General features: G+C 39.0%; 2 protein-coding genes across 3 annotated transcripts in view; both read right to left on the bottom strand.

Annotated features, from left to right (window-relative positions):
- The window catches only part of LOC126412170 (programmed cell death protein 7-like), a 53,951-nt gene extending 44,967 nt beyond the window's left edge, over nucleotides 1-8,984 (bottom strand). For both annotated transcript variants that reach the window (XM_050081649.1, XM_050081648.1), the window contains exon 1: nucleotides 8,345-8,984. In XM_050081649.1, the coding sequence (XP_049937606.1) occupies nucleotides 8,345-8,845 (501 nt within the window). In that variant the 5' untranslated portion in view covers nucleotides 8,846-8,984. The remainder of the gene's footprint in view (nucleotides 1-8,344) is intronic.
- A 19-nt stretch (nucleotides 8,985-9,003) lies between these two features.
- On the bottom strand, nucleotides 9,004-20,282 carry LOC126412171 (tubulin-specific chaperone A). The gene is made up of 2 exons (XM_050081650.1): nucleotides 19,997-20,282; nucleotides 9,004-9,233 (listed from the first exon to the last, which is right to left on the bottom strand). The coding sequence occupies exons 1-2, from the start codon at nucleotides 20,124-20,126 to the stop codon at nucleotides 9,013-9,015; spliced, it is 351 nt and encodes a 116-aa protein (XP_049937607.1). The 5' UTR covers nucleotides 20,127-20,282; the 3' UTR covers nucleotides 9,004-9,012.
- Nucleotides 20,283-20,595: the final 313 nt, after the last annotated feature.

Below are 20,595 nucleotides of genomic sequence, written 5' to 3'. Positions count from 1 at the left end.
CAACAGGAAATGCAAAGTGGCTACCCAGGGATGGCTAGAGGACAAATGCAAGGATGTAGAGGCATATATCACTAGTGGTAAGATAGATACTGCCTACAGGAAAATTAAGGGAAATCTTTGGAGAAAAGAGAACCACTTGCATGAATATCAAGAGCTCAGATGGAAACCCAGTTCTGAGCAAAGAAGGGAAATCAGACAGGTGGAAGGAGTATATAGAGGGTCTACACAAGGGTGATGTACTTGAGGACAATATTATGGAAATTGAAGAGCATGTAGGTGAAGATGAAATGGGAGATATGATACTGTGTGAAGAGTTTGATACAGCACTGAAAGACGCAAGTCGAAACAAGGCCCCGGACAACATTCCATTAGAACTACTGATAGCCTTGGGAGAACCAGCCCTGACAAAACCCTACCATCTGTAGAGCAAGATGTACGAGACAGGTGAAATACCCTCAGACTTCAAAAGGATATAATAATTCCAATCTCAAAGAAAGCAGGTGTTGACAGATGTGAAAATTATTGAACTATCAGTTTAATGAGTCATGACTGCAAAATACTAACACGAATTCTTTACAAATGAATGGAAAAACTGGTAAAAGCCGACCTTGGGGAAGATCACTTTGGATTCGGTAGAAATGTTGGAACACGGGAGGCAATACTGACCCTACGACTTATCTTAGAAAATAGATTAAGGAAAGGCAAACCTACGTTTCTAGCATTTGTAGACTAAGAGAAAGCTTTTGACAAAGTTGACTGGAATACCCTCTTTCAAATTCTGAAGCTGGCAGGGGTAAAATACAGGGAGCAAAAGGCTATTTACATTTTGTACAGAAACCAGATGGCAGTTATAAGAGTTGAGGGGCATGAAAGGGAAGCAGTGGTTGGGAAGGGAGTGAGACAGGGTTGTAGCCTATCCCTGATGTTATTCAATCTTTATGTCGAGCAAGCAGTAAAGGGGAAAACAATTCAGAGTAGTAATTAAAATCTATGGAGAAGAAATAAAAACTTTGAGGTTCACTGACGACATTGTAATTCTGTCAGAGACAGCGAAGGACCTGGAAGAGCAGTTGAATGCAATGGGCAGTGTCTTGAAAGGAGGATATAAGATGAACATCAACAAAAGCAAAATGAGGATAATGGAATGTAGTCGAATTAAGTCAGGTGATGCCGAGGGAATTAGATTAGGAAATAAGACATTGAAAGTAGTAGACAAGTTTTGCCTTTTGGGCAGCAAAATAACTGAGGATGGTCGAAGTAGAGAGGATATAAAATGTAGACTGGCAATGGCAAGGAAAGCGTTTCTGAAGAAGAGAAATTTGTTAACATCAAGTATAGATTTAAATGTCAGGAAGTCATTTCTGAAAGTATTTGTGTGGAGTGTAGCCATGTAAGGAAGTGAAACATGCACGATAAATAGTTTAGACAAGAAGAGAATAGAAGCTTTCGAAATGTGGTGCTACAGAAGAATGCTGAAGATTAGATGGGTAGAGAACATAACTAATGAGGAGGTACTTAACAGAATTAGGGAGAAGAGAAACTTGTGGTACAACTTGACAAGAAGAAGGGATCAGTTGGCAGGACATGTTCTGAGGCATCAAGGGATCACCAATTTAGTATTGGAGGGCAGTGTGGAGGTTAAAAATCATACGGGAAGACCAAGAAATGAATACACTAAGCAGATACAGAAGGATGTAGGTTGCAGCAGGTACTGGGAGATGAAGAGGCTTGCACAAGATAGAGTGGCTTGGAGAGCTGTATCAAACCAGTCTCTGGACTGAAGACGACGACGACGACACCAACACCACCGACGACGACGCCTGTGCCATATAAAACATCCAAGCATTTTACAGATATGTCAAAGTTCAAGAGAAAATTACAATGAAATAACACGTTCAAACTCTAAAGTTAAATATTTAATCACAGTTAAATTAAACCATGAAAACTGTAACAATTGTGAGTGCCTGAAAACTAGCGTATCCTGAAATAGATGTGTTTTAATAGCTTTTTAAGAATTACTATTATTACAATTGAAAAGTGATAAACAATAACTGACACTAAGCCTTCAGCTTTTTTATACTTCGAAGGTGTACTTTCATGCAGTAAGTGGAACTAAAATGACATTTTGTATTGGAAATAACTTTTTCTTTTGCACACAATCATAGGTTCTAGCATACATTTTTATACATGCACTTCACAAATCCGTGTCCAGTCTCTATAGATTGCCAAGTTGCAACTGACCTGAGAGCAACTTCTTTTGCCATCGAAAGATCTTTGGAATTTAGGAGAAATTTCTTGCATGCCGTGAGCTCAGACCTTGTGTACAACTGCTTTCGAATATTTTCTCTGGTATCCGATTTATAAAAATCGGCTTTTGTCACATCAACCACAACAGCCAAAATGTTGCAACAATCATGACACCCTTTATTGGTTTCAGCAACAGGAACTGTAGATCGACTAATGGGAGCATTTTGTCAGAGAGCACTTATTTTCTTTGCCTGAGGCTCTAGATTTCTTTTTGTTATGTCTTACTGGCCAATAATGGCTTTTTCTTATTTAGGCAAAGGGTGCATGTAATACGCACATCAAATTACTTCTTCCCTCATTGGAGCTTAATTCCCATAGATGACACTGATGTGGCATTCACGGACACTGACTGGTATGCTTCATTTGTAGGTTCTGTAGGGACACAGCAAATGAACCTTTGTATTTCAGATGCTTGAGTCAATGTTGAAGTCACAGCTGTAACAAACTTAAGGTGGGCTTCCGCCAGATTTTCACAGACATCTTCAAATTTTCCAGCTTTATTAATATATCAGCAATCTCCTCCAATTCTTCATTTAAAATCTCTTGTAGCAGGGTTGATGTGTTAAGTCAAACCTTTATTTTGCAGCCAGAGCCTCATATGGAGACTACTGATATTGAAATAATATGCTCCACTTTTCCACTAACTGGATGAACATTAAATCCATGCTCCAATGATTATTTTGTTCACTCTGCATACATGTTAACATTACGCCACATTCTGGTTTGCTCTTTCAACAATTCCTTGATTTTGGCTATGACGAGGTTTCGTATGTACAATTTTCAATTGGGACCAGTACTCTTACGTACATTTGAAACAATTTTGTTGGCAAACTCTCTCACATTGTCTGTCTGGAGGATTTATGGAGCTCCATGAAGAGTAGAAGTGGTATGCTACTTCCTTTGCCATCTGTTTTAAGGGCTTTACTAACAACAAAACTAGTCAGGTGATATTTATGTACTAGAATGAACTGAATTCAGTATTGGGATGAATTTGAAAATCTCATTAGATCAACCTGGCATCACGAACTGACTTCAAGAGAAGTAAGTGGTTTTACTACTGTACCTTTTCTACAGCTCTTATTTCTACTGGAAGGGTTCACAGATTTGTATGAAAAGCTCTGTATTATGAGGAGTTATATTCCACCATGGCCAATAGAAGAAATGATCTCAAGGTCTTAAAACTCACCACGTGGTAAGTAAAATTTGATTGCACCAGTGATAGGAAGAGTTTTTATGTTTGCTGGATGTTCATTACACTGTACTTCCATATTAAGCAATAACAAGAAGGTTGCTCCTTTTCCACTGTCTTAGCTGTATTCATATCCCTTAGTATTTCCTTATAGCAATCACCTGTCAGAAAAACACTTTCTTGAAGAATTACTCCTGATTATCTGTAACACACTATAAAATCTTTGTTTCGTTGCAACTACACAATCATCAACCACAACAATTTCACAATCATGGCAAGCAACTTCTATTTTAGTTAATGACAAACTGACATCTGAACTTTAACCGAACTGGACTGAAACTGTTACAACCAATATGTCTATGAATCTCTGAACTATCAAAACATTTAAATTATATTGTTTACATACTTTGCCTTAAACATAATGGACATTCTATTAAATGCCTAGGCAAAACATTATCCATAGTTTTCTGTCAACATATCAACTAATATTATTTATTCCAAAGTCTGTGTCATGTTTATACATGGATTTCACAGACACTGTGCTATGTCTATTGCTTTTAAAGCGAGGTAACAGGCAACTGAATGTTCTGATTTATTAACAAATCTGCTTGCAATCCAAATTGTAATGGAGGCAATTATGTAAACAAAAGAAAGATCTGTCAATGCAGGACCATGTTGTCTTTCTTTAAGAGGTCTTTGTTTGTAACCCTATTGTACTGAATACTAATTCATAGTACTTTCAGAACCCTTTCCATTAATTAACTTTTGATATTGCACAACATTTAAAAATTGAGGCAAAACTAAGCATTTGATTTTTCAAAGAGCACCACTTCATTAGCAGTTGGTCCGCACTTTTGTTATTTCCTTGAAAAAAATTCTGCACTTCCTTCAAACCGGGTTGACACTAGTTTATATTGCTAGATAAAAATCACATCAGATGTTTTTCATGTACAGTTACAGATACCGCACAGCCTAAGTGCACTGTTCTCTTTTTTCCTGGATTCATCACTACCCATCACAAGATCATTAGCTTATACAGAAATTTGGGTCAACTGATCTTGCAAATGCAGGATGTGACTGCCTGGAGATGTAATAATGTGGCACATGATGTATGTAAACACATAGAAAACTGAACTCTGTTTTTAATTTAGGTTGTGGGGAAATACTTGTCTGTTGTGTAGCCTGCAATCCAGGAGAGATTGAACATGACAGTTGGCTTGCAAGTTCTCACGATAACAATTTATTCTTTTTGTGGCCTGTGTTTTATGCATATTGGATTCTGATGAATTTTATCTGCCTGCCATTTTGATGACAACACAAGTCAAAGTAGGCAGATGGTATCTGTTGTTTCATTATTTCCAAGAATCCTGTCTCAAAAACTCTACAAGCTTTAGAAAATCTTTTTCAGCCCTATTTCTTTTTAACTAGTAACTACCTCCATCCGACAATTGTTTGCTGTTGTGCAGTGAGCGCATATGTATTTGCTGAAACAGTAATGGTGTAGACAATGAAAATGGGGGGGGGGGGGGGGGGGCAGCACACACTATTTTACAACAATGTGTTTAAATCAGCTGACATATCAATGTAATGTTGTCATTCATTCGTCCATCCATCAGTCAATGGCAGTGAACAGAAGCTCTTATTATGAACCAAATAAGTTACCAGAAAAACAGTCATCAAATAAAATTATGGTCAACATCTGCAAGCATTTTTATTATCTTTTAATTCTTAATACTATATCTATGATTCACAAGTAAGGGGATCAAGAGGTTGAGAGAAAGAGAACCAGGTTGAAGGGGAGGGAGGCGGGGGGGGGGGGGAGGGGGGGGGAAGGGAGAGGGGGAGAGAGAGAGAGAGGGAGAGGGGGAGAGAGAGAGAGAGGGGGAGAGAGAGAGAGAGGGGGAGAGAGAGAGAGAGGGGGAGAGAGAGAGAGAGGGGGAGAGAGAGAGAGGGGGAGAGAGAGAGAGGGGGAGAGAGAGAGAGGGGGAGAGAGAGAGAGGGGGAGAGAGAGAGAGAGAGGGGGAGAGAGAGAGAGAGAGGGGGAGAGAGAGAGAGAGAGGGGGAGAGAGAGAGAGAGGGGGAGAGAGAGAGAGGGGGAGAGAGAGAGAGGGGGAGAGAGAGAGAGGGGGAGAGAGAGAGAGGGGGAGAGAGAGAGAGGGGGAGAGAGAGAGAGGGGGAGAGGGGGAGAGAGAGAGAGAGAGAGAGAGAGAGAGAGAGAGAGAGAGAGAGAGAGAGAGAGAGAGAGAGGGGGGGGGGATTTGAGGGTTGGGTGGGAGACAGACAGATCCTTCTGCATATAGCTGTGCCTGTAACTGTTTCTACAGCCAACACAGGAGTATGGGAAATGAGAAATATGGTTAATAGCACTTCTCATACAGCATTATTGTACTTATGCCAAGAGACGAGAGGAGATTAAATCTCACTGGCTATTCACAGTTGGTGCAACTCGACATAAAGAACGATTCAAAACTATGCTGCTTTCCAACATTATTAGCTTACCAACTGCCCTTTAATGGAAAGGTTAGTCCTTTAACTCCTGCCCCAACCACTGTCCATTTCTGAAAATGGAAACACCCTGAGTCTGGCTAGCTCATTTGAAGTCTTTACCATTAATTTCACAATGGCATGCAGAGTATGTCTCTTGATGTGGATATCTCTGAACCTTCATTTACACTTGAGCAAACACTTACTAATGAGCATCAGGAATCGATCAGTTCAAATTGTGTGTGAATTCCTAAGGGACCAAAATGCTGAGGTCATCAGTCCCAAGACTTACGCACAACTTTAACTTATGCTAAGAACAACACACATCCATGCCCGAGGAAGGACTCAAACCTCAGGCGGGAGGGGTTATGCAGAACAGAGCAATATTCCAGTGTAAACAGTTGGCAAGCATGAGCTAACATGTCCGTTGGACTTCAAAGGGAGTTCTTGCATTCATCATTTTGTGTGATAGAGTAGGAATGGAGGGCAAGGCAGGAAAGAAGTTATATTCTGTATCTTTGCAATGTAAAAACCAATATACTGAATTTGTTGGTATCATCTGTCTGCACTAACTCAATGTAATCAGAATAACTGACAGGCCACTCATCATATTCCAAGTGCACAATAACATGAATAACAAAACAGAATCCCACACCTCTCACCTGGTTCTAATTTAATGATGACATTTTGTGACCTGGACTATGTGTGAAAACACCGTATCCACATTCCTCGAAAATCTCAACACCTTCTTCCCGATTCGCTTCACCTCAAGGATGGCTACATCAGTACATCTGTCCACATAAAACTGCCACCTGCCACCCACTACATACAAAGAAGTCTTACATCCTAGCCACCCATGACCAACACATCTGTAGTGACAAGCAGACCCTCTCCAAATATGGCAAGGGTCTTACTAATGCCTTCACTGACCAAATTAACCTCCGAACCCGACCCAGAAGCATTATCTCCCATGCCTTGTCTCTCCACTTCGCCTACCACCTCCCACATACCCATTGTTGAGCCACAAAGGAATACCCCTCTCATGACTCAGTACACCCAGGACTGGGGCAACTGAATCACATTCTCCTCTCGGGTTTTGACTAACTCTTGCCATATCTTGAAACGAGGAGTATATTCCCCATCCCTCCCACAGTGGTATTCCACCACCCATCAAACCTACACAATATACTTGTCAATCCCTAATCCACCACTGCTCCCAAACCCTTGCCTCATATCCTTGCAACAGACCTGTCCCATTATGTCCTCCCCCTTCAACCTACTCCAGGCCTGTCCACAGGCATCTCTGACCCATCAAGGGCATAGCTACCTGTGAAAGAAGTCATGTGATCCACAAACTAAGCTGCAATAATAGTGTCAGTTTCTACGTGGGCATGACAATCTGGCCAAGTGAATGGCTACTGCCAAACTGTGGTCAAGAGACAGCTGGACTACCCAGTTGCTGAACAAGCTGCTCAGTATGGCATGCTTCACTTGTCCTTTGTTCCTGTAATCCCACTTGGTCTCTCCTTCACTAGTCCCTGCCCTCCACCTACCAATCCCCTTTCCTGCTCCCACTCCAGCACTACACACACTACTCCTATTTGACCAATGCACCTACTATTCCTTCCCTACTTCTTTCCTTCCCCTGCAGCACATCCTCCCATCTCCCCTCACCTTGCTATCCCTTCCCTCTCCACATTGCCACCTTAACCCCCCCCCCCCCACACACACACACCAGCACATTGCTGTTCAATCAAATGTAGTCGGGACCCTGCACCCTGAGACAGCGGCCATACGCATGTGTGTTTTTTTTCTTTCAATTTTGGAAGAAGGGTTTTGTCCAAAAGCTTAATTATTTTAGCTGTCATTTTCACTGTGGCTGTCTGCGACTCAGCGCCTCTCTGTGTGGTGATGAACAATCTACCTTTTCCATGGTTTTATGCCAAGTTTGAGAACATTAACTATTGTTATTCTCATGATATTAAATTGTTGAACAACTCTCAACCTATCTTCTCCCATCTTTACATAGAACTTCGTCTCAGCTATAGATCAATCCATCACTACAAACTATTTTTAAAAAAAGCAGCCTAGAAGCAACTTAAATTTTTTTTAGTATTCTATCAATGCACATATGAGGTCATACACCACAACATTATATCTCAGGTCAAAGTCGACATCTACTATTGCTAGGTTCAGTCCACTCAAAAGAAACTTGAAGTGATATAGGTAACCTATGAGAGCAACTTCCACTACAATCTCTGTACTACTGGAGAACAGTTGTCAATATCAAAATCTTCTGCCTTTTTAAGTACAAAAGTTATCAAAAGACGAAATTTAAGTAGGCACTCTTATTTCTTTACTGACCTTCAGTTTTCTTTGAGCTGGTCTTTGCTGAAGAGGCTGTCTTCTCTGAAACAGGAACTGTCTCACCCACTTTTCATCTTGACTTTCATCATCAAACTGCACACCTAAATTATCCTGAGAAGAAATCCAAGATGAAGTTTGAACTTGGAAACACGAACTCTGCTGAGTATCCTGGACTGTGTGGATGTGAGCAGTGTTGTTTCCATTATTTGGCAAGTTGAAAATTTGCTGCGCAGGAGCAACAAAAGGGGGATAGGTGCAGAATTGAAGAGGAGGAGGAGGAATGGCAGGTGGGGGAGGGGGAGGAGGAGGAGGTGGTGGTGGTGGTGGTGGTAGTCTGCGTATGGACGTTGGAGGAGGCTTTGAAAAAGGGGGAGGTGGTACATTGAAGCAGGATGGCACTGAGGCTGGAGGAGTTACTCCATGTGGGGGAGGATGCCACAATGCAAATTTGTCACTATCTGTAATGCACTGTGACTGAGATGCTAGGTTGTTTGCCATTTTTTGCACTGTCAGTCTTGATACCTATACCTTTTCCTTTAAGTCCTTCAAAGTACACAAAATATTAAACTTATGTTAAATGCAAATTATTAGTGCTGTCACTTGTAATATGAAGCACGGAATGTCATTAAAACTGTCTTTTAAAATACAATTAGTTCAATAAAGTTTTAAGACATGTTTGCCATTATTGTTGGCAGCTGAGGTTTCGCATCTTCCAAAGCCTTCACAGCTGCCATATAATCTTCATTTTCAGCCATGTCTGATTCATTGTCAATTATTCCCTTGAGTTCCTCATAAGCCTTCCATAAGCGTCGCTGGCAATCTGGAACCATCATCATAGACTCTTGCAATACTTCTTCTTGTTTCCGTATAATATGTTCATCTTTTTCTGTAAAGAAATAATTTATGCCGAAGTAAGTACACATTAAATCAAACAGATTTTGGGGGGAAAACCACACACACACACACACACACACACACACACACACACACACACACACACACACACTTATACTGATGAAATTTCAGAATGTAATAGGGAAAAGGGTTATAGACTTGTATACAGATTCCTTCATTCTGAGATGATAAACACAAGCAACATAAAGTTGAATTGAGTGTGGTGAAAGAAAATTAAATTCCCTCAGAGCAATGAGTCAATAGATGCTACTCCGAATACTGTAATCACACACACACACACACACAGTATCAAACATAAAAGAGATTTCCACAACAATACATAATAAAAACTGTCTAACCAAGATACCTTCTTCGGGCGTCCGTTGCATTACTTACAATCCAATTTCACTCACTGTTTTAGAAGACCGGCCAATAAAGTACAAAATGTATTAAATCTGAATAGCATTTTACCAGTTACACTTATGGAATAATCCGATAAAAGAAAAATAAATTATTATGTAAGTCCAAAAAATGTGAGGGTTCACAATAGCTTGAAATTCTATGTTCATTTCCATAGCGTTTCATCTACTGTACAGTTACAAATTGAACAATTACGATCTCTCAGCTTAGTGCTAGTTTATAAATAACACCTGGAGTACAGCAGAGGAACAGATCTTACTTAGAAAATCAGATGTATTCAATAATGGACCCCTTTTTTAGTAGTTGCATAAAGAAACACAAGGAGAGCCCAAAGGAAGACCCAATAATTATAATTGTTCCAGTCAAATAGCCTAGGCCCATTCCAGTGTCTCAAATGCGGCATGATCTGCAAGGACAACAGCAATAGACAGTTCGAAGACCTAGCTCACGTTACAATAATGTCAGCACACTTCAGTAATGTTTCATTGCCCAATGGCAGCTTCTTCAAATTCTGCATCATGTCAACTGGTAACATGTGAAGTGTTGCACCAATACCTTTGTCATACACTGAAGCTGTGCCATCAACTGACACGATTTAGCATTTGAAGACGATGCCTTAAGACTATGTAAACTGCATGTTAGAGTAATGATAATGAAACCTGAGATGGTGTTCTTAATTCTTCCTTATTTTAATGGTATTATAACTGTGAGAATTAGACACTCTTAGATATGGACTAGAAGCCCAAATAAGGCATACAAACACTGTAAAACTTAGAAGCTAAAGCAGAAAGAAACCTGCGAACACGACTGATCGCGAAGTGACACCTACAGCTTAATTAATCAAACAAACAGCGAGTCGCACTAACAGTATCTTCAAACAACTGCTGCCTATTATGTATTATTTCTAATTAAACTCATTTTCTGCATCATAGAAGAATATAAGCTAGATCATCCTCACTCGTCAAAGATTTTTGCATTATGTAATACAGCTTCAGGTTATGTTCCAAATCAATCTGTCTGAAAGATTGTATCTCAACATGTTTACAGATGAAAAAGATGCATGCAAACTTTTACTTTTGAAGTTACATCTCAATGGAGTCATTGCGAACATATGTACATTGCTAACATTAATGAAATTCTAGGCCCTCACTTCAAGCCCCAGTGCACACATTGGAGTGATAGTTCTTGTTTAGCAACCACACCAGATGTGTTAAAATATGAATTCAAAATGAGAAACTTTTGGCAGTTGTCATATGGAACAGATATGGTTGGGGTCATTCCATGTCAAATCCACAAATTTCAGGAAATAACACCCACCTTCAAGCAAATCCTTGAAATTTTAGGAAGTGGAAGTTTACCTAGATATATTCACACTTCCAAAATGTGAATGTTGTAGGTCAATATCATTTTCACTTATGATAAAATGAAGTTGTATAGATTCAGGAATTCAGGCTTTCATAGACGAGCTCCTTTATAATTTAAAAATGCAATTGTACCAATAGTTTTTGCAATGGAAGCTTGAATTTTTTTTTAGTTAAAGGGGAAGGTTTATATTTTTATAGTCATGCTTCTTGTAGTGAATATCCATCTAAAACTCAGAAAAAAATTGTAAATAATTTCTTTTAAACAAAATCCATGCATGGACAAGGTATCGCCCCTCATAGATACCTTTGAAAAATTTACAATATTATTATAAATATTCCATTATGTCGCTCAAAAATAATTGTGTCTGTAGAAATAATGGGAAGTGTGAAAAACAATGCTATTGTAAAAGAAATATTGAAGTTGATAATTCATGACTACCATGTCACCACTAAATTGCTGAAGTTGGCTACACACGGTTTCCCTAGGAACAAATCATTTATGAGAACTCTGTTTTATTGCCACTATTTGTACTGCATCACCCAGTTCCTTTGGTTTGAGTCGTGTTCACTGAGCATGCAGTTCTGAGCTCTTGTACTGAGTTGTACCCAGAGTCAATCATTGGTTGAAAATTCAACTGTTGTAGTTTTTAACTATTCATTCCAAAACAAAAGTAAATCCCCTAATGTTACAATAATAATGTGAAATACCTTTGTAATGAAACAATGGGATAGAATGATTTTTCATTATTTAATTACTTTGTAGGTTACACTAACCATCTTTAGAGTTATTTATGACAAATATTGGTTTTACGACTGAAGCAGTATGGAAAGTATCAGCAGGCAGTTTTGTCTTGGACAGTATCTGCAAGATATATGTGATAATGCCCTGGCTTGTGAGAATGAACTGACCAGTGAAGAACAAGAACTTTTATTATGGCAAAGCAACAGTCATTCATACTGTGATTTAAGTGTTTCGTGTGTGTGTGTGTGTGTGTGTGTGTGTGTGTGTGTGTGTGTGTGTGAGAGAGTGAGTGAGTGAGTGAGAGAGAGAGAGAGAGAGAGAGAGAGAGAAATTTGCTGTGATCCCTTCAAGTGTCATAAATGATCCGTTTCATCTGGATTGCGTGAAATTAGTTTGGAAAAGGCAAAGAGCTTCGAAATGAGAGGCTTTAGTGTTGTTCCCGGGGAGAAAATTTGCCCAATCTGTATCAAACTTATTAATGAAAAACAAGCAAGTGACGACTCATTACTAGACCATATATATGACAGTAATGTGAAGGTTCAGACACCTGAAAAATCTGTGCTCAATACTAGCTGCATTCAGCTGTTCGGCATGGTCCATATGCAGCAGCCAAGCAAAAATTGTAATCAGCAGCTGGGGCTCTGAAAACTAAAAATTTCACATACATATCAAGTTGAGCTGGCTGCTGATGCAAGCAATATCCCCAACAGTGATTTAACAGAACTGGAAGAAAAGGGAAATTATCATGATGATCCCACTGACAAAATCAAACAGAAAACTGAATATGTAAATAATCATGAAAATTTTCAATACTTACTCTTGTGCTGCTAACTTGGTCTTGACAGAGAGTCAGTTCCAAATTTCACGTTTTTGAATATTTGGTACGACAGGAAAGAGCTCTTTTAATGGAGAAGAGTATTTTATCAATGGCTGAGCAGAAAAAGAGGGAAGATGATAGGGTGCAAAAAGTAAAGAGTTTTTATTTGGATGACGAAAATACAAGAATTATGCCCAGGAAAAAAGACAAAGTGAGCACCAGCGAAAATAGCTATGAATAAAAGCATCTTGTGTTAAGTAATTAAACCAAACTGTATTCTCTCTATAAAAGAAAGTATCCTGAAGACAAAGTAGGATTCTCAAAATTTGCTTCTCTTCAACCGAAACAGCGTATACTTGCAGGATCATTAGGAACACACACCATATGTGTATGCATGTAGCACCAAAATGTTAAATTGTTTCTAAATTCATTCTGTGTCTATTAAAGAAACATACAAAGATCTAACCAACACAATAACACGTGATATAAATAACCAAGCCTATATGCTTAGTCTGTGTGAAAAATGTCCCACCTGTTCATTGCTTCAATTCTACATAGAAAATGAAATAGAAGACTATGATCCTGATGAGGCGATTCAGTACAGTCAATGGGTATCAACTGACAGAATGACTAAGTGTTCAAATCACTTCTCTATCAGAATTCTGTGACACATTAATTAAGAAAATTGAAAAAACTTCCTCCACACTTCTCAATCACAATCTGATTGTCTAAAAATGAAGAATGAAACACTTTATACAGAATCAGTGTTAATTTTTATGGATTTCAGTGAAAATCTCAATTTTGTTGTTCAAGATGAAGTACAGTGGAAGCATTGGAACAATGGCAGCTGCACTCTTCACATTGTCCATATATATTATGAAAAGGACAAATAGCTGCATGCAAAAAGTATTTGTATTGTTTCTGATGATCTAGAACAAGATGTTGCCTTGGCATACCAGACTCAGAAGACTGCACTGAATTTTTTTTAAAGTATGGATTTCCAGAAATTCATCGTGCATATGTTGAAATTTCACTGATGGTTGTGCTGCACAATATAAAAATTGTAAGAATTTCAAAAATATCTACTACCATGAACACAACTTCAACAAAGTGCAGCTGGCCTGGGTCAATGGAAGGGTCTGATTCCACCCGTCGACTTTGACCTGTGACATAGGCTGTTGCTGTGTGTGACGTCATGATGGCGTGGAACTTAGTTTGTGAGAATGGCGTGTTTGTAGATGTTTTGATGTGATCGGTGGTGCTCTCTGGTCGTGTGTTCATGTGCTGTGGGTTAGGTGATTTTTTGTTTAGTTTGCACGTGTGGCGTGTTTATAGGTGGTGTATTGTTGCGGTTGGTGGTTCTCTCTGGTGGTGTGTTGATGGGTAGCGTGTTATGTGGCGTATGGGGGTTCATTTGCGTGGTAGCATTACACATGTGTGGTATCAGTAGTGACTGTGCTTTCAGCGGAATATTTTTCAGCGAGTTAACGATTTTGGTTTTGTTATGTTGACGTTACTGCAGTTTTTTCTGATCGTTGTGTAAAATTTTGGTAAATTGCTTTGTTTATGCCTTTGGTAGATATGGATATGACTGACAAGGCCAACAGTTTTCGGTTGTCGGCGATGATTCGGGGCAGTGCATTATCTCTAATAAAATTTCTCCAACTATTCGGATTTTTTGATGAAGCCGTGTTCAGTGTGTAGTGAAGAAATGAGACTAAAGTTCCAGAGTCTTGGACCAGGGACAGCTATATGTGGAGATGGAGGATAACAGGTCAAGGGAAGTTTTAAGATTCCAATTTTGATTTTCTAGGTGTTTTTGTAATGGTAGTATTAAGTGTGGTGGTGGTGAAAGTTCTGAGATTTATAGATTGGTATTGGTAGCTTCTGTTGACCTATATAGGTCAAGGGAAGTGTTCGATTCCAGTGAATATTGCTTTTAGTTGTTTTTGGGAAGGTTGTGGTCATTTTATTTTATCGTTTTTGTCATTTGGTTTAGTGGCGTGTGTGTATTTTTAGTTTGTGCCAACCCAAAAACCCCCAATTTCCCCCGCTTGTTCCGTTAGTTTCATTATATTTTAGCAGGAATGTGTGTTTGATGTTTTTTGAAATATTTTTGGGTTTGTTGTCATGTTTACGTAATGACGTCATAGTCGCGGTGTGGGAGTAGTTGTGAATGGCCGTTTCCGCCATATTGGTGACGTCATTGGTCAAAGTAGATGGGTGGAATCTGACGTTTCCGTTAATCCCTTTTTTTCTATAAGCCATAGCAAATCTCCCTGTGATGGAATTGGTGGCACTGTTAAAAAGACTTGTCACAAAAACAAGTTTGCAAAGAGTTTATGAGGATCAAATACTTATAGCTTCACAGGTATTTGAATTCAGTCACATAAGGTAGAGACACTAGGAGTAAGGGGAGTGGTTCTCAAATGGTTTCGTTCATATCTAAAAAACAGTACAGTCAGTAGAGATTACACGTCTCCAATGGATCGAAGTACATTGAGAAACATATATCTGATCCACAATACATCAATATAGGGGTCCCTCAAGGAAGTGTACTGGGCCCAGTATTGTTTCTGGTGTAGGCTATATAAATTATTTCCCCACAACATTTGAGCCATGGAGAGAAGATATTGTTTGCTGATGACAGCAACATAGTAATCACCAGTAAGGCACCAGCACAAATGCTGGAAAATTCTACTGAAGTGCTGAAAGATGTTCACAAATGGTCGCAGGAAAACGAAGTAACTGTCAACATAAAGAAAACAAATACAATATGCTTTTCAAGATTGTAAACATAGCTGCAGCAGCAACTGTTAAAATTCTTCACAATAAAGGATGACAGCCAAAAACAGTTGCAGGATAGATTTTTTTTAATTAAAATTCTTGACCAATGTTTCGGTACATATAAATATACCTTCATCAGAAGTAAAACTTCTAAAATTACATCATGCACTGGAGAATAATAAAACAATTATGCCAAAGGCGTCGTCAGTAATTAAAATATCATCTCAATTTGGACAACATGTGTAATGGGCACAGGATCAAAGCAAACAGTTTAACACTGTTACTTCGCCTATGAACTATTGAGACACGAGTGTGGTTCTCATAAAATAAAAAAATAAATAATAATGATCTAAGTATCAGTGTCATCACGTGTAGTTCCAAATCAATTTGAATGTAGAGTGCAGCACCAGCATTTTGTGCAGTGCTGACAATACTGGCTTTTGACAAAATGCTTAAATATTATAAACAAAATGCTATGAACTTTTACATTGAGTTAATTTGGCTATGGCAAAATTAAGAAAATGTTCATATGTCACGTAATGTACAAGTTGCGCTCTATTTCATAATTTGTAATTTTGTTTCATATACCGCAATTTTTGATCAATTTGGATACTGTCTTGTGTACTTATGTTGACGTCTCTTGGGTAGTAATTTTATTTCTCTCCAGGATATATTGGACAATTCCACCATGTTTTCAGAAACCACACGTCCAAAAGGATACTCGGGGGAAAAAACTGTCAGCATACCATTTTCTGTTTAAATACTGCAGCCAATTTTCAAATATTTACAGTTTGCCTTGAAGTAACACATTGAATCAAACTTTCAGCAATTGCTACCAACACAATGTATATCTACATCTACATCCATACTCCCCAAGCCACCTGACAGTGTGTGGCGGAGGGTACTTTTAGTACATCTATCGGTTCTCCCTTCTATTCCAGTCTCGTATTGTTCGTGGAAAGAAAGATTGTCGGTATGCCTCTGTGTGGGCTCTAATCTATCTGATTTTATCCTCATGGTCTCTTCGCGAGATATACATAGGAGGGAGCAATATACTGCTTGACTCCTCGGTGAAGGTATGTTCTCGAAACTTCAACAAAAGCCCGTACCGAGCTACTAAGCGTCTCTCCTGCAAAGTCTTCCACTGGAGTTTATCTGTCATCTCTGTAATGCTTTCGCGATTACTAAATGATCCTGTAACTAAGCGCACTGCTCTCTGTTGGATCTTCTCTATCTCTTCTATCAACCCTATCTGGCACGGATCCCACACTGGTGAGCAATATTCAAGCAGTGGGCAAACAAGTGTACTGTAACCTACTTCCTTTGTCTTCGGATTGCATTTCCTTAGGATTCTTCCAATGAATCTCAGTCTGGCTTCTGCTTTACCGACGATCAACTTTATATGATCGTTCCATTTTAAATCACTCCTAATGCCTACTCCCAGATAATTTATGGAATTAACTGCTTCCAGTTACCTATATTGTAGCTAAATGATAAAGGATCTTTCTTTCTATGTATTCGCAGCACATTACACTTGTCTACATTGAGATTCAACTGCCATTCCCTGCACCATACATCAATTCGTTGCAGACACTCCTGCATTTCAGTACAATTTTCCATTGTTACAACCTCTCGATATACTACAGCATCATCCACAAAAAGCCTCAGTGAACTTCCGATGTCATCCACAAGGTCATTTATGTATACTGTGAATAGCAATGGTCCTATGATACTCCCCTGCGGCACACCTGAAATCACTCTTACTTCGGAAGACTTCTCCCCATTGAGAATGACATGCTGTGTTCTGTTATCTAGGAACTCTTCAATCCAATCATACAATTGGTCTGATAGACCATATGCTCTTACTTTCTTCATTACCTGGGAACCCATGTCTATGGCCCTCTGAGTCTCGTGGACGAATAGCGCGAGCTGGGTTTCACACGATCGTCTTTTTCGAAATCCATGCTGATCCCTACAGAGTAGATTTCTAGTCTCCAGAAAAGTCATTATACTCTAACACAAAAGGTGTTCCAAAATTCTACAACTGATTGACGTTAGAGATATAGGTCTATAGTCCTGCACATCTGTTCGACATCCCTTCTTGAAAACAGGGATTACCTGTGCCCTTTTCCAATCCTTTGGAATGCTACGCTCTTCTAGAGACCTACGGTACACTGCTGCAAGAAGGGGGGCAAGTTCCTTCGCTTACTCTGTGTAAAATCGAACTGGTATCCCATCAGGTCCAGCGGCCTTTCTTCTTTTGAGGGATTTTAATTGTTTCTCTATCCCTCTGTCGTCTATTTCGATATCTACCATTTTGTCATCTGTGAGACAATCTAGAGAAGGAACTACAGTGCAGTCTTCCTCTGTGAAACAGCTTTGGAAAAAGACATTTAGTATTTCGGCCTTTAGTCTGTCATCCTCTGTTGCAGTACCATTTTGGTCACAGAGTGTCTGTGACATTTTGTTTTGATCCAACTACCGCTTTGACATAAGACCAAAATTTCTTAGGATTTTCTGCCCAGTTAGTACATAGAACTTCACTTTCGAATTCACTGAACACCTCTCGCATAGCCCTCCTAACACTATATTTCACTTCGCGTAATTTTTGTTTGTCTGCAAGGCTTTGGCTATGTGTATGTTTGCTGTGAAGTTCCCTTTGTTTCTGCAGCAGTGTTCTAACTCTGTTGTTGTACCACAGTGGCTCTTTTCCACCTCTTACGATCTTGCTCGACACATACTCATCTAATGCGTATTGTACGATGATTTTGAACTTTGTCCACTGATCCTCAACACTATCTGTACTTGAGACAAAACTTGTGTTCAGCTGTCAAGTACTCTGAACTCTTGCTTTTTGTCACTTTTGCTAAAGCAATAAAAATTTGCAAAAGTTCATGATATTAGATACAAAAGCAGTACATAAAATCTCAGTTCACTACTAGATAATGGGTGACATGGCCTCTAGATGTCTTGACATGGAATGACCTGTTGGTACTTTCTTCCTTAAAGAGCCACTGCAAAAATCTATACAATTAACACACTAGAGTATGTCGTAATGACTTCTTTCATATTGTGTTCCTGCATGCTAGAGCTCATACCCCTGAAACGCAAGTTGTACTGGATAGGCTTTGAAAATGTATTCTACAATCTGACAGTTACTTACTACAGGACCTTAATACTTTTTAGTTAAAATTACTTTCCATGTTTTTACAATCTACATGATGTTAAAGATATGTGAAGGATGCACATAAAAATTAATTTATTGGTATGATAAGACAAACTGATTGGGTAAAATTTGAATATAGGGTAAGCAATTTTGAACTAAGAGTCTTGCACAATTTTGACAGTTGTTATTAATAAATTAATCTTTCTAAACTGCCTGTTACTCACATTGTCCACAAACGAACAGATCAACATATTAGTAACAAGAGGACTGTTAGAAACGGCAAAATATCAATACAACTAGTGAGACTTAATCTTGTAAGCAAGTATACATTATGAATTTATGTGAAGAAAAGGGGGCAATACAGTAGTAGAAAACAATCATTAAAATGAAGGTTGGTGTAAGGAACAATATTTAATACATTTAGTTCTCTTGGGGAGTGTATATCCTTCTCTTGCTCCAATCTATGAACAGAAATGATGCATCATTGAGGAGGGATTGGGAACGTGGCTAAAATTTGACACTGTTAAACACAACAACACTGCACATTTTTCGAACACGCATAAGAGCAAGAAGTACCAGTGTCTGCAAAAATACTGCAGCCATTAGTGTACATTCGAATGTGGGGCACTTAACACACTGGCACTTTCTCATAAGCAACTTTATGGTATACAAAAGGTTCACATATTTTCTATTTGAGTCATCACCAAACGAAACAGTTAAAAAAAGTGGTCTGGCTTTCGAAAACTTTCGCAATTGTGCACTAGTGATATTTGTAGAAATAATTCCTACGTATTAGATTACGCTCTTTTTCAGTGAATTGGCTAATGATTTCAATATTGTTACCTAATAAATGCTACAAATTTTATGAAGCGCCTAAGGGGCACTACGCAATTCAAATTTTGGGCAATATATGACAATGGATTTAGTTATACATTCTGTTACAGTAATGAACTTATCATTCGCAAGTCAAAATTTTCCCAACACGACGTACTCAAAAATGGCTCTGAGCACTATGGGACTTAACATCTGTGGTCATCAGTCCCCTAGAACTTAGAACTACTTAAACCTAACTAACCTAAGGACATCACACACATCCATGCCCGAGGCAGGATTCAAACCTGGGACCTTAGCAGTCGCGCGGTTCCGGACTGAGCGCCTAGAACCGCTAGACCACCGCGGCCGGCAACACGACGTACTATTATATAGTACTGTAAATTAGAACCCAATACCGAAAAAAAAACAATTACTGTAACAATTAGTAACAAATTGGATATTTTATGGCAGAAGAACAATACATTCGGACAAACACCGATATTTCTTAAGATAAGGACTAGGTTACCTCATACGTCAAAGTATCATGTGAGACTCGATTCCGTAAAGATCCTGCGCACAACCCAGCTGACATTAGCTGTAAATGGGGTAATTTGAAAAAAAATGTTTAAATACAAACATGCTTTACCTTCTTCTTTGAGTTTCTGGACTCTCTCTTTTTGTTTCTCTGCTTCTTGTTCATATACCACCTTTTCCTTCGTCAGACGTTTCACGACACCTGTCTTGATTTTAATAACTTTTACTCTAGGATCCGCCATATTTAACGAATTATGCAATGGAATTAAATTATTACAAATTTCCACGTTATCGACGAAATAACAAACCTCATAAAACGTTTAACCAATTGCTTTGCGACAACACCTACCTTTCGACTTGGTTTTGACCTACCCTACAGAATTCAGAGACATACCAACTCACCGAGCAATGAAGATAAAGCCCAGTCCACACGCAACGATCTATCGGCGCAGATGTCTGTACATGCAAAAAATCGCTGCAAATGTGGTGTGTTCACACGACACAAACCCCAATCTACTACTCGGCCGCCATCTGTCGGTATAGAAAAGAAATATCAGTGGCAAGCGACTATGCTCCCCGTAAACGTCAAAAATTTAATTAAGTTATTTTGAAATATAGAAATGGAGGAAGTTCTGTTGTGGTCTGTGTTCGCAACTTGTGTTGCAAGAAACATTCAAACCAACCACAGGAAACAGAGAAAGCGGTCCAAAC

The sequence above is a fragment of the Schistocerca serialis genome, chromosome 7, assembly GCF_023864345.2.
Source record: "Schistocerca serialis cubense isolate TAMUIC-IGC-003099 chromosome 7, iqSchSeri2.2, whole genome shotgun sequence".
In the NCBI taxonomy this organism is placed as follows: domain Eukaryota; kingdom Metazoa; phylum Arthropoda; class Insecta; order Orthoptera; family Acrididae; genus Schistocerca; species Schistocerca serialis.
Note: the sequence above shows the minus strand (reverse complement) of the source record. Positions and strands in the feature narration are given on the sequence as shown.